The following is a 15291-nucleotide window of genomic DNA, read 5'->3' on the forward strand; positions in this document are numbered from 1 at the left end:
CCGTGTAAGGAGACTATGTAGGAAAATGAAAAATTATTTTGAAATTATTTCGTACTCAGAAAAATTATTTCAAAAATTCCCCTTTACTTTGATTCCGAATAAACTTACTGACTTCAGTTTAGCTCGCTTCGATTTTTTTGGATTATTGTTCATATAAATCTAATAATGTGCATACTGCTGCATTTCTTGTGGTAGCCTTCTAATATTCAGTAGAGACAAGTTGAATGAAAGGAAAATAGACACTAATTTTTTTTAAACGCAAAACTAACTGCTGTGTCGTAGGGGTGGTGAAATGTAAAGAACTCTTCCGATACCACCAGCCACTTGGGTGACATTTAAAAGCTAGTTGGTTAGCAGCCACCATTGTTCATTTGCTTCGGTATTGTATTCCTGATTCAGGTGTACAGTTGACGAGCACTTTTATTCAACAAGACGACGACTGAAGATATCCCCGAGGGCATGGGCAACTTATTAGACGCTGCCACACCTCTGTCCAGGAAGCACAGTGACCGAAATTGGCTACGGGTGGTGATCGTTTCTTTACACACGTCGACGGCACGAATTATATCCAATGTGAAAACCGCCTCGCTCAGGACGATACCTGACCAAATTTAATTTTTGTTTAGGGACGATTCATAAATATGGACCACTTGATGATGGACCGGATCAATTGAAAGAAACTTTCTCCCGCTGTTCTAGTCAACGGACGTCCCTCTTTTGGGCTATATCACTTGAATCTGATTGAACATCTCTGGGAAGTAGTTGACAAAAAGATCAGTAAATCACCAATAACTGACCTATACACCGCCATTGAAAAAGAGTAGAGGAGATCTTCACTGGGTCTATTTGTTGTTCGGCTTGTTGGCTGCACGTTTCAGCACTGCCGCACAATTATTACTACCAAACGATATGCCACAAAATGGGTGCTTGTTAAAGTTTTTGTTCAAAAATTCCTGTTTTAAATGAGTAAGCACTTTTAAAAAATTTATGAAAGCTGCAAAAGCGAAAGTGGCTTCTTTACGAGAACTTTTTTCAAAAATTGAAATTACACATCTTCTTTTATATAAAAAATAGTACACAATCATATATAAGAAGTAGAGATATAATATATTCTTTCTTTAACGAAGAACATCTTTAAAGACTTTGAGCACGTCTCTTTCGGCGAAGCTAATTTTTGTTTAGGGAATGGGAGAAAGTTTCTCCCCAATTTGTCCGGTCTGTCATCAAGCCGATGCAGACTCAGGACTTCCTCACTTGATTGCTAGAATATCTTTGGGATATCAAATTCTCCTTCATCAGGACTTTCTAGATTAGTGTACAAATTAGAAGCACTAGATTAAAGGTACTAGACTGGCCCAGAAATAAAACCATCTGAGGTAGAGAGTCGTTTTAAGAATTAGGTTATACTTTCAACATTTGTACTTTCAGGCAAACTTTGGGATACTATCCCCAATTTATCTATGCGAGTAGTACGACCGTACTACTAACTCGATTTACAGGCATTTTTATGCTAGTAAAAATATGGCTTGACTGTCAATTATAACTTAATCCTTCTGTTTCTTGTGAAAATAGTATACGATATTTTTTTAAATGTGAATTCCGTACAGTTTTCGCGGTTTCTAACATATGCTAACACATAACAAACATTAAAATTTCCATTCACCACCGTTAACAGCTTCCCTAGTATTCCTTACGAGGATATATTTTACATCGCGGGCTACTTTTCGATACTTGGCATTCACCCATGGTATCATCATCTACTAAAAATATTCGAAGACCCATATAATATCATCTGCCATGAAATTGATCTCATCACCACCATGCATAAATACTTCCTGCAGCGACTTGAGAACGGCCATTTGAACAGAAAACCGAAGAAGCAAATCTCGATCTCCGATAGATTGCTTTCGGTCAGTGAGTGGTCACTGGTTTTGGGCACCATTTATCTTCCAGTGTTCGTGGGTCTCTCAGAAAACTAAGCATGTAGGAAACGGAAAAGAAATTTAAATTTCCATAAAGCTACTCGAGTAGTAGATAAAGATTGGCGATCGTCAGAGAGATCTTCATCTTTTCTAGGCGCCCCGATTGCCAACCAACGAATGCAACAGCCGATTGGAATACATACGTTTTCCGTTTTTCGTACCTGAAGCTCTTTCTCACCTGTGCATTTCTTCTTGGCATTGACTCTGGTATGTTTGAGGAATTTACAAGCTACTTAGTTAGTCACAAAAAGATCGCCGTACGTGTTGGCCATAGTTCAGACGGGTTATTTGCGCGCTTGGGTTTCGTGATTTGAGACGAACATGGTCCGCGATCGAAAGCGCGATATTTTCTTAGACAGGTAGTACGGATCTAATTAGATCGTCAGGTATGAGTGACCGTTTGTTTACATGCACCAGCGGTTTTCGTCGCATTGAGTGCATTTCAATGGGATAATGGGTTTCTGTTTCCTTAAGAACGCGACACGGTCGAGGATTCCATACAAGCCAAGTGTTTTGTCAATAGTAAGCTTGTCACAGAGGTTTACTTGGTCAATATTTACCCCTCGTCCCTATTGGTGAAGTCTGGTGAAGATGAATATTTGTCGGCATATTTATTATTCTGTTTTGTGTAAATCTAAGAAACCTATGGAGTGTGCTTATTGAGCTAAGAACAATCAAAGAATGTCAACAGAACCACCACTATCGCGCAAGGCCAATCTTTTGGCCTGCAAGCATTGGTGGCGTGTGTGCTTTCTGCTGGGCGATCAGGAGCAATACTACCGTCAAGTGTATGGGAAGGCGGCAAGTGAGCGTTTAGCGACAGCTTCCTCCGCATCATCTCCTTCTCCGAGGTCTTCGTCCCATCGATCATCGCGATCGTCTTCAAGATCATCGATAAGACGTCGACAACAAAGTTTGTTTCCCAACAAACACGTTCTGAGGCGCCGGATTCTCCATTCCGCGAGCCAGCAGGATGATCAATCACATCGGAGCTTCGGCAGCACCAGGAGTGCTTACTCCCTCCCGGAAAGAACTACCTCGAACGCGAAATTCGCGATCCTAGATGATTCATTTCTCTCGGCCACTCCAGGTGTCGCGGTCCGTGACTTAGGTGAAATCGCATCCAATCGAACGATCCATCATCATAACTCCCTGGACCATCGCCGGTCATCACGGAGATCCGCATCTGATCGTAATCATAACAACATCTGTAAGAAAGATGATCGCGATTTGCATCATAATCATGATCATGTATCGAATGGATCAATATCAGCACCAGTAGTGAACGTTGCCGAAGCAGTGAATAGGATTGCGGATAAGTCGCAGGTAATCCGCGACGGCTTTGATCGTGAGATTATCGATCCACGCGATTGGATGTTGTTTTCATTACCTTTACGTTTGAGTGAAAATGAAATTAGAAATTTATACACGAGCCGAAGCCGTAGTGGTGTATGCATGTGTGGAAGTGATGATAGTGAATTTAGTATTTGTGATCTTCTGCTGTTAAGTGATTTGCATGAACGAATTGGATTAGCAAGAGTTGAAATTCCATCCAGTGAGGAAATTATTAAGCAGGAGGCCAAAATGTAAGTGATTCTTGTTATGAACAACGCTGTTCCCAGGTTTTTAATTACTCCGTAGATTTTCTGCAATTGGTTTTGCATTATACATGGATCATGCATTTTCTCACGTTTGTTGCGGCAATAGTGCATTGCCGGCATGCATTGGATATGCAGGAACCGGTGCTTGAAAATGGATAGGTTCTCTTGATTAATTGAGTTCACAGGTACTGTTTTTAAGGTTTTGTTTGCAAAACAAAACCTTATTAAAATCGGTTCAATGTCTGTCTGTCCGTCTGTCTATCTGTCTATCATACGCAATTTTCTCAGAAACGGCTACACTGATTGACACGAAATTTGGTGAGAAGGTGGGAACTGTGAACGCCCAGACATGCAGTGAGTGATATCCTTCTACGTTAAGATTTAGGGGGTCCCCATACAGTTAAGTCCTTGAGTGTTTTACGTAAGTACCTGTCGTGGAGACTTAATCCTACGCTCTTCTTAGGACTCGGATTGATTTTGGGACCACAATCAGAGCCCCGCTGTGACAAGCAACAACGGTACCAGTCTATACCAAATGCATGGCTTAGCATTCATACTGGTGGATGCAAGACCTGCCTAAATCTCTACCGAACTAAGGAGTACGGCACCCGTGTTGAAACGCAACACCACGCCGAAGCCCGAAGGTCTCTTCTTGCTTGAGCATAACCACAGCCCCCATGAAGCTCCCATTAGGGGGCCAACCACAAACAACCGAGCTGTACTCATATACGACAGGAATTCTCCACAAGTATAAAAGTCCAGGGGCTACCTCGGTTCCCATGTTTCAATATACCCCTGGTAAAGTTTCGTGGCCGAAGCCACTTCAGATGAGTCCCCGTGCAGACTCGGGTCTGATCGCCCTAATGAAGCCTTGGAGCATTCGCCTGCTGCATCACGGCCGGCAAGCCAATGCGATACAGCGTTTCCCGGCGCCACCACGTGGAGGTTCTCCTCGGCAACTTAGTTTTGGTTTGGCAGACAGGGTTGTCTGTCACCCCTATTATCTTAGAAACGGTTACTCCTTCTCATACGAAATTTGGTATAAAGGAGGGATCCTCGAATCCCATTGCATGCAGTGAGTAACATAGTTGCACGTTTATTTTATGGCGGGACCCTCATACATGTAAAAGAGGTGTGTAAAATATTTTTTTACCAGGTATAGGCGTGTGTGGTATCAAATGAAAGGTCTCGATTAGCACTTTTTGAAATCGATATTACCTTTGAGATTGGTTGTAAAGGGGAGGAGTGCGGATTCCGAAGAAGGACATTTACTTCAAGGATCCGTTCTCAGAAAATAGCCAATGCAAATATCTGAAAAGAAATATGGCGGTCTATGTATACGGTATCTAGGTCCCAAAATACTCAGCCGTTAATAATATTACTTACTTATTACCATATTTAATATAAGTATACTTTTTAAAAATTGTTTGGAAACCCCCTTCAGTTAACCTTAAAATCACCAAGTCTTGCAGTAATAAAGGTTATACTAGCGAGCACGATACTGTCGAGTTGGTCGAAATCGCATCGTTACTAACAGAGTTATAATACGTCAAATATCCCACTTTTCTGCGAATTTGTTAAAACTTTGAATGTCAGTATCATACTAAAGTGAACGGTCTGACATGCGAAATGGATGAGCATTTCGAACTAGGTGCAAATGAGACAAATGCCGCTCAGTTATCCTTATAAATACACAAAACCTTTCATATCTGAAAGGTTTAGCTTACGATTTCCCGACTTGTTTATACATGTGTACGCTTTCCTAAAATTAAACACCTCAGAATTATGGCAGATTAGTTAGCTTTTTATGTTGCATGGCTGACTGCCAATATCAAAAGTTTGATTCGGTAGCATAAAAGCCGGAAGACCTCTGGAAGTGTAGTTTTCGGAAAATTCGCTCACGAGGTTTGCTAGCTGCATTTGATGATCCTCTTTGAGTTCGAGTCTCAATTACCGTCACATCTATATGACTTCAAGGCATGGACGTTACTCTATCTTTATTCCATTTCCTAAGCGATGGGGCCGAAAAATTCACCACAATTATTCTCTTACATTAAGACAACTATATTTAATTTAAATAAATTTAAATAAATAAAATAGAAGTAAAAAAACTAAGATGCAATGTTTATTTTTGCCTGGGGTGCAGTATTGGGCTTACAATCTATATAAAGTGTCTATGAAAGCTGTGAAAGCAATGTTGCGAATCTGCATATGAAAAACGGTTTACTAATAACATTTTCTCGTTTTGCAGTTTCTAAGGAAACCAATATTCTTCACATATTGATAACTTGTTACTTTAAAACTTCAAAGGGACCATATGCTATAGGTACATACATATATTAACTAAATATTCAGACTGTTTCAGTGGTCAGAGTGCTAGGCTGTTAGAGTGGAGAACCGCGATTCTAATCTCATTGTTGGCAGAGTGATTTGTATCGTTTTGTTTTCTTCTATTCTTTACTCACGACGTTTCAATTCACTTATTACCAATCCTTATCCAATTGCCTTATGAAGAGATTTTTACCCAGATACATGTGATAATAAACTCTCTTTCGTTATTACAATTTCTGGCATGCTTCAAAATTTCTAAGGGTAATTCCAATTTGTTCAAGGCATTCTTTACCCTGATAAATATGGAAGCTTTTTTAGGATTCGCTTTGCAATCTTTATCAATTGTACGTTCAGCTGCTCCTACAAAATCATGCCGATATTGAAATACCAGGAATTGGACAGGTCTTTCCCCAGTGTATGCGTCTTGACGGGGATATTGTTTACTCTGCTCATTTCTTAAGCTGCTTTGGTTGGTTTTAACAAGGCAAATATATAATCTGAAAAGCTGAATTTTTAATTTGCCACGATGCAATTAGATACTGTTTATTCCGAAAATGCTGTTTTATATCAGCTCAAACTGATCAACCTTCAATTCTACATGGTTGCTATATTTTACTAGTGAACACTGAGGCTTGTCAGAACTCCCATAGCGTCCAGTACTATAATTTATTTTTGACCTTAATTTGAAGTTCTTATAAGCGGCAGAGGAGTCGATTTGGGCCCAGGGATATGGCTTAAGGACGCCATCTAGAATCAGGTTGGTCTGTAAGTTACCCCTGAATGGTTCGAAATGCCCGGCAGCCAGAACGTAGTGGGATCAAGCTTGCCTGTCAGGTTGGACTGCGGTCGGCGATCGATTGCAAAACGAGTCTGCCATCCGGGCGGTCAGAAAGGAAATAAGGTTGATGGTCGCCGCACAAGCCCTTTAGGCAATGAATGAGAATTTCTTGTCCATCTTTATCGCTGGAACACATTTTTTATGGATGCTCAAACATAAAAATTTCTCTGATTTGCGTCTCAACGCCTTTCAAGGCCAGAGTCGAACTGACTTGCCGGAATGTGGATGGTATTTTTAGTCAAACAGGGGGCCAGATGGACTGCTTAGGCGTGACTGGCAGGCCTGCCTGATCATGGATGGCCGACTTTAGTTTTGATTTTTAGGTTTATTTAACTTTTCGTCATATCACCCTTTTTAGTCAGATCACTAATCAGTGTAGTATTCAAAGTCCCTTTTATTTTTTGTTATTTCCTGATAGATATAATTTTCGTGAATCATGTTATTATAGTTGTTTTTCAAACAAGCATTTTTAAAGGTGAAATAATATCTGGTAGTCAAAAACAATGCTATCTTACAAATTTCAACCTTCGCCGAAGCATTTAGGTTGAAGGCAACTAAGTGCAAGGCTGATGAGAAACAACCTCAAAGATGCACAGATTGTATGTCCCCCGAAACACACTTCATCTGAAAAAAACACTTTACTCCAATTGTAATTAATTTTTTCCCATGCCGAAACGATTTATTTCAAATTATTTACAATTAAATTCTTTCAAACAGCTTCATGCGACACTCCAGTACTTTCTTTTTTAATCTTTGGTCTAATTTTGTGGAATGTAAAGTCAAAATCTCGTGAAAACAAGACCATGCTTCGTCCCTCTTTGTCACTTTTCCTATTGAACCGAGATTCGGAAGGTCACCAATGTTTTGGCACCGGTTATAGCGTTCCACCCACTTTTCGACGAACGATTTTAGCATCAGAGCCACAGTTAGGTGCGTACAGAGGAACATGGTCTCAAAGCGCTTCGCGTATGCGGAATTCATACTGGTTACTGCGTTTTTCTGACAAATAGCCGATACTAAGTGAAATTTTCAATTCTAATGATTTGAAAATTTCACGCCAAAGGCGGATATGCTTTCCACCTACCGTTGTGTTTATATCATTTGCCGATTGTGGATATTGATGTGCATGTTTACCTACTAGACATGTTTTTGGGTAAATATAGTTCCCAGACAGTGTTCCGCCAAGGGCTCATGTTGAATGCATTCCCAGTTTATGTCATAATTTCTTTTTCTTTCTCGTGGTCTGAAGAAAAACTGCCTAAAGTAAGTTCTCATTCACCTCTGAAAAGGAGGCGTTGATTATTTTATCCAGACATTTCGTCTCGAAAGCTGGTTACATTTGTACGGAAAGAAGTTATTACATTGGCAATCAACACAAAAGTGATGCTGTTCATTAAGGTCCTTCAAAAAATTGGTGCCTGGCAGCGCAAAAGTAAACATGCTGGGACTAGTTGAAGCGCTGTAATCACTTAATTGTGCATTTGTTCCTCTATATATTACGTACATATTAACTTTATTTGAACAGATATCAGTATGGAACATGCTGGCCACGTCTTTTAAATAATTAACCACCACCGAACCCCCGCATTACCTTTTCTATAGCCTATAATATCCCTTATGAGATCGATACATCTATTTAATGGAGGAATTTATGTCATTCTTTTTTGCGATATCTAACTGATAAGGGGTGGGATATTCTCTATCTATCTATCATTGCTTTTAAACCATACTGTATGTATCTCAAAAAAGGCGCGGAATTTCGGTCGTCATGATCACGTGTGAAATGATCGTGCTATATGAGATTACACCCATCGTGCAAACAAATGCAATACAGACGTCTTTGATTGTTTGGGCATGCATTTCACGCTGGCAAGAACCCATTTGCCAAGATTGGTCTGAACATGGAAGTCGATGAGAAACGAACAAAAGGCTTGATACACTAGGAGCTTTGAGAGTCTCTCGACTCAAACCAGGTTAGGCCTATGATCGAGGCAAATGGTTCAATTAATCAAGATGCGTCAACCCAGCTCCTGCAAGGGACAAAGTTCAAATGAAGAGAGTTCAGTCTTTAATCTCAAAAACTGCTTTTGTTCTAACCCCAAAGTTATAATCTCAAATTGCTTGTTTACATATATGTATTTATTTTCAATATTTTAGCAATTGTCCAATAAATTGGATTCTAATCAGATATTTTCGGGCTGACATCAGTTTAAAATAGCGAAGAGATTGAGTGGCAGAAATATAATGCTATTTAATGCAAATATGGAAAAGTTTTGGGACGCAGCCAATTCAGGAAAGAGGAAAGTGTATAGCTTTTCGCTCTGTTGATTCCGAGCTGGAACTTTCGTGAGATACATGTGTTTGCCATTGCTTCGAAGAACATCTAATATGAACTGAATCGAATTTATATTCTGTTTTCTTTCACTGGCATTGACTTGGAACCGTTGTTCACCAAACTTCTTTATCCTATTTGTCAGGGAAATGACAGAGTTATTTGTAGGGAAATTTCTAACAAAATATTATTATATAATCAGTTTGTGACATTGAAGGACTGTACTTTGATTGTTGTTTTTCGCCAGTAGTGTCCAATCACTATGTCCTTACTAGGACTTAGAATACTTAAATTTACCGCCGTTCGGGCTTGTAGTTGTACCGAAATAAACTACTTTGTAAAACCCTAAATTGGCCTGTTAATGCAAGAAATGGTTTACATTTATTTATGATTGAATTATAACGTACTGCTTCGACTAAATGTAGCTTTATCTATTTGTATTAGATTTCTCGTGTCGTATTTTATAGTGATTTGCATTTCTGGATTTTTGGGTATTATGGCGTTCTTATTATTCTAAATTCTATTCTAAATACCAATTTTTTCTCGATATTTTGAGTAAAATGTATCGCAATGCATTTCCGTATACACGGTTATAATAATCGTTGACGCAACAGTCAATCAAAGCGTACAAAAAGCAGTATTCTCATTTCCTCTAAAAAAACTGAGAACCAAGTGATCCATAGTTAATGCATTGAAAAATTCCATGCATTTTTCATTGTACATACATATTTATGTACATATATATATATATAAAGACGAACTGTTGTCAGTTTAGGGTTACGTGGTATAACAATTTCACCAAAAGCAACTGTGAAAGCAGAACTCTTCATTAAGTACTATTTGAATACCCTGTTGCTTGAGACTGCCCATATTAATTATATATATACAAATATATAATAACGATATCTTAAAGCAAAAAATGAAGTTAGATCATTTGGTGTTATCCGGGATTGTACACATACAGAAAAGACAAATAACGCAAATTAATTATGCGCTAACGCCTTCTTATCATGGTTTTAATTTTCTTGGCTATAAATTTTATAGAAACCAAAGGTGATGTTCATATAAAATTCAATTTATTTAAACAATATCAACGACCTGCTAGTAATGGACATTGCTCACGGTCTAGATAATTTAAACACAAATATTTATTGCGAAGCGAGGAAAGGAGTTAAAGCGGAAATTTAAAATATTTGGATAAACAATGGATTAATGATCTGTAAATCAAGATCATTTTCAGCGTTTAAGCATTTTTAATCGTTTTAGATTCACCTCTATTTATCGACGCGGTAATATGCAATAATAAATCAGATGAACTTTTGTTATTTTCAGAAGTTCTTTCCGGATAACGAACCTTTTGACAATAAAACAGTATTTCTTTCAAACATATCAAGTTCTGTATCATTATATTCCAGAAGAGCTCTAAAATATATTGCTCATTCGCTTACAATATGTAGATAATTTGAAAATGTCACTTGTACCATTTAAGAATCCAAAGCAACTCTCCATTTTAATAATTTGCATATTTTAAAGATCGCTTACATGAAAGTGTTGCATTCTGCAATAAGGTTTTTAACTTTGAAGCTCCTGCAGTTTATTGAATCACAGAACTTGTATTTGAAGGCCTGTTTGGGCTGCTAATCTTTTATTTGCTGATTCATATTTTCTACAGAAATTATCAGATGTCGTGTTGCCACTGCATTTTAGGGTCACTTAGGAATTTCGATTACAATATTATCTACTGTTTCGCGAAGATGAGATCCGGCGGTAAGAAGTCTCTCCTTTAGGCGCTTCGAGTTTTACACGTCTTTGCGCAGATTATTACTATCCACTGTTTAGATAATAATATCTTATATCCACTTTGGACCTCAGTCTCGAATCGGCTTAGTTAATTTTGAGATAATGTGGTCAGTATTGTGCTCGTCCTGATTTGCCTATGGTACTCATTCATCCCTGAGCTGACTTATATTTTAAGTTCATAATTTAATCTTTCCAATCTTTCCAATATCCTAGAATTAATTTACGTCAGCCGTTTTTCCGAAATTTAATATTAAGTCTGTCTGCCATAAGCAGCTTTAACGAAAATGGATTATCTTACTGCCCCAAACTTTTGGATGTAAGGAGCGTATGAAATACAGTGGATGGTCTGAATTTGTCAACCCTCCATTGGTCTTCGTATGCAGAAAAATTGTAAATCATGTTAACATCACGAAACCGTTTTGAAAAAATGGCTCTAGCTCTCCAATGCTTAATAGATCGCATATGGTATTTATGGTATTTCAACTTTGAAACCCTACCTTAGAAATTGATAGGTCTTTTCTATTGTTTAGCATCTTAGAAAAACTTGATACGCTTGACCAACTGCATATGGCCCTGAAAAGTGGGGAATTCGATCTAGACCAGCAGACCCGGCTACCAAACGGGATAAAGGAATTTAGGGAATATTTTGGAGTACGATGGTTCCATTTGTACGTGCATACATAGGTCAAAGTGTAAATTCATTGAGTACGACTGTCGATTTACTTTAGTGTGGTACTGACATGTCGCGTCTTCGGGTTGCAGCAATTTCACATTAAAAGGCAAGCCAGAGGTTATATCATTTTATTAATCGTAACAAGATTTCAACTAAATACCCCTATATCACCCTCCATATTATAGCCTACATTATTGCGAAATTGTATGATTCTGCACTAAATTTACAAAGTATAATATTATATCATCGGAATAGATTTTTTTCATTTTTGAGAAGGGAAATACATACACGCAGCAAAAGACTACTTAATTAGTAATAAATTAATCTAGCATTAATAATGTCAACTAAAAGAAAAGATTGTAAAACATGTTGAAGCAGAAATGACCAGAATTTGAAAATTTTGATATATTGGAAATAAAATATCACTGTCTTTACCTTTAATTAAACCATATCTTAGGGTCACCACACCACACAAAAACCAAAATCTTCTGCTACAAATATTTAATCTGATCAGAATTCACTTTCGGTTTCATCGTTTGGACCGACTCTCTCTCTTTCAAATGGGAAGACCGCGCCTTCAGGTAGCCATTTATCAAAAACATGACGAGAATTTTGTCTCTGGATATGATAGAGTCCTGAGTCCGTCATCCACTTGATGGTGGACCGAACCAATTGGAAAGAAACTTCCTTCTGGATCTTGGACCTCTTTGTTTTGGACTACAGCCCAATTTTAGAAAAATAGACGGGGGGGGGGTCCTCGTATTGGGTGGAAAAGGGGAGGAGTGCGGAGATTCTAAAAGGATTAGTTCCTTCCTGAAACTACCCAACCCAAATATTTGGAAAGAAATATGGTGGTCCATGCGCGTGGTATGGACGCCGCAACTTTTGGTATTCCGACTTGTTTATGGGAATATTGCTTTAAAGTGTTGAACTTTGAATCCCTAAAAGATGGCAATATACTGTTTTTGATTATATTTGGGTAGACATGGGGTGGAGGCTTAGATTTCACATAAGTAGAACATCCAGATTTTTAGCATTTTTCGTAAGATAGGTTCATTTTGGTTTCTAGGTCCCATGTTTTTCAGCCGACATTTAAAGTTAGGTCAGTTCCAAGACTAATAGTATTTTGAGAAAAAAATATGCACTTCTTTTTCCTGTGTATTGGAGCCTCTCCCTTAAACTCAGCATGATGTCATGCCATTCACTGGATACAGACTTCTATATTTCCAATAAAAAATTCCTTCAAAAATAAACCTTTAAACCAGTCTTTTAATGCAAATTTCCTCCCAATTAGCTTCGCTTTTTATTTTACAAATTCCTTATTTTCTACTTAATAACTTGAGAACTTTAGGAAGTGTACTTGTGAATTAGCCGCAACGATTGGACTCAAGATTAAATAGTCTAAATAGTAATGCAAACGCAAAAGTTACTAGCTCCCTTAGTGGTCATGATTAGATGCTTCAGAAGCGGTTACTGTTTATTTGCAACGGGGTTTGAATTGAAACACTCTTCTAGACCAAGAAGGGTATTAATGGACAACAATGAAGGAATTATATTCAACGTAAATCCGCCCATACTTCGCACCCTTCTTGTGTTTTGTGAATTATAAGAGGGAGCGTGTAACATCTGCGAGCCGCTTCGGTCATGCTGCTCCCAGAGCAGATTTATAATATATGTACTTCTGTACTAGGATCGCAAAAACATTGAAAAGATCAGATCATAAGATAGTTAGTCCTATTATGCCATCAGCGAGATCCAATTTGTAACCATGTCCACCTTCGTACAAATTGATATGTACCCAACAAATTGTTTTCGATTATCGTTTACCGCTGACCCTTCTATTGTGTCAATCATAATTTGATAGATGCTGGGATACTGTAGTCTCCCCCAGAAACAACTCGCTGGCCATACAAAAAGATTGCGATTTCATCTATGCATCTTCCCTGGAACGCTCCGAAACAGTAGTTCATAAATTCAAAGTGAACATTGTTACCTCTTCGTGAAACACGACAATCACGAATTTGAATGTTTTGTAAGTGTTGTTTATATGGAGACAAAAAAGATCATCTCAGAACGGATATTTAAAACGTGTATTGAGTTACGATAGACATCATGCTACTAATTTTCTGTAAGTAAATCGGTTTATCAATCAGATGGAAATTTGTGAGACTAGATTTTATGAAGCATAATCTACAAGAAAGATCTTAAAGGTCGGAATTTTAAAACTTATTATTGAGATTGAAATCGATAATGTCGATCGTGATGTAGTTTTACGGCAAGGAGGTGGCATTACGTTTTGTTTTTTAAGGAAACAAAAAATGCTTTTAAGTTTTTTCGTTTAGATGGACTGCAATTTACCTCCGTAACCGAAAAGATACATCAACTCCTTATTTTCTTTATTTTGCTGTTTAGTTTGTATTTTATATTCAATGTGAATTATACATTGAAATAGGACCTTGAATTTTATGTTTGAACCACCGCGGGCTTAAAATCACCTAGAATAAATTGTTTAGTTTATTTTTCATTGAACTTTCATTTGTGGAATTGAACAATCATGAAGCAATTTTACTTTAGGCTCTGAATATACTAATCTTCAATCTGGTCAAGTATGCTTTTCATGTTATTCCAAAACTTTCAATGAGTTCCCCAAACTTTAAAATTTATTTTAATGGATTGAGTATGTTTAAACTATTCCCCTGCTTAAATTAATTAATCAAATATTGTGAAGGCAGTGATGTAATTCTCATTTGGAGAAAAAATAAATCAAGGACTTCTTACCACAGGGGAGATCATTAAAAGAAAATCTTTGAAAATAACACCTCACTGTTGATATTAGACCAAGCCTTGACTGTATTTTGAATGATGTTTTCACTATTAATAAAAATGTTATCTACGGGAGTAAGAAAGATAAATATCTATCGTATAAATGTTGAAAGAACTCAATAAATATGCAAAATATATTTTGGTTTGGTAAGAGACGATGGCCTCTAAAAGGTGAAAATACCGGTAGCGACATAAAAACAAGCTTTCAAAATAGTTTCAATCTCCAGTGGGCATTCATTATGCGGTCGTCTAAGTCAAGTTCTCCACAGAATATTTTATTTATCAAAATTTTAAGTAGTTTTAAAAACTTCATCTTTTTTTATAATGCAAATCACAAAATGGTATAACAAATGGATAGACTAAAATTTTTCAAATTTTTCAACAAAGCGCTAGGAAACGAATGAATTTCCCAGCTTAAAAGCCAATTTGTGATGACGCTTATTAGGCTTAAAAAATAAATAAATGAATTCGAACGATAAATTAGTCAACTCTTGCATGCAACTACTTTCTAGCTGATTATTACTTAAGTTAAAATCAGTTAGATGATTAGATATACAATTGGAGCATATATAGGAATTATTTACCATTCTTAAAGATTATTTAAAAAAAATTCCACAAACCACGAAACTCTCTTTAAAAAAAAGTAAAATTTAATTAGGACAATCATACTGCACTGATTTGATGATGATTTATTCAATGTTGATCAATCGAAATCTGGCTATTTATTCTATTGATAAGCTTCCATTTTTTGATTTTATGAGAAAATTGGAAAAATAATTCAATAATATAAATAATAAATGATTTATTTCTTTTATTTCCTGGAAAGGATTCGTTAGAATTTGTTCAAATATTTTTTTTTGCGACAGTTTATGGGATTTGCATAATGACTTTATTCGATTTCCCATAAATTT

The 15291-nt window shown here is 37.2% G+C and overlaps 1 protein-coding gene across 2 annotated transcripts in view; it reads left to right on the plus strand.

Moving 5' to 3' along the window:
- Window positions 1-2261: 2261 nt before the first annotated feature.
- The window catches only part of LOC119661560 (protein espinas), a 152054-nt gene continuing 139024 nt past the window's right edge, over window positions 2262-15291 (plus strand). For both annotated transcript variants that reach the window (XM_038070951.1, XM_038070952.1), the window contains exon 1: window positions 2262-3568. In XM_038070951.1, coding sequence (XP_037926879.1) covers window positions 2664-3568 — 905 coding nt within the window. In that variant the 5' untranslated portion in view covers window positions 2262-2663. The remainder of the gene's footprint in view (window positions 3569-15291) is intronic.

The sequence above is a fragment of the Hermetia illucens genome, chromosome 1 (assembly GCF_905115235.1).
Source record: "Hermetia illucens chromosome 1, iHerIll2.2.curated.20191125, whole genome shotgun sequence".
Taxonomy (NCBI): Eukaryota; Metazoa; Arthropoda; class Insecta; order Diptera; family Stratiomyidae; genus Hermetia; species Hermetia illucens.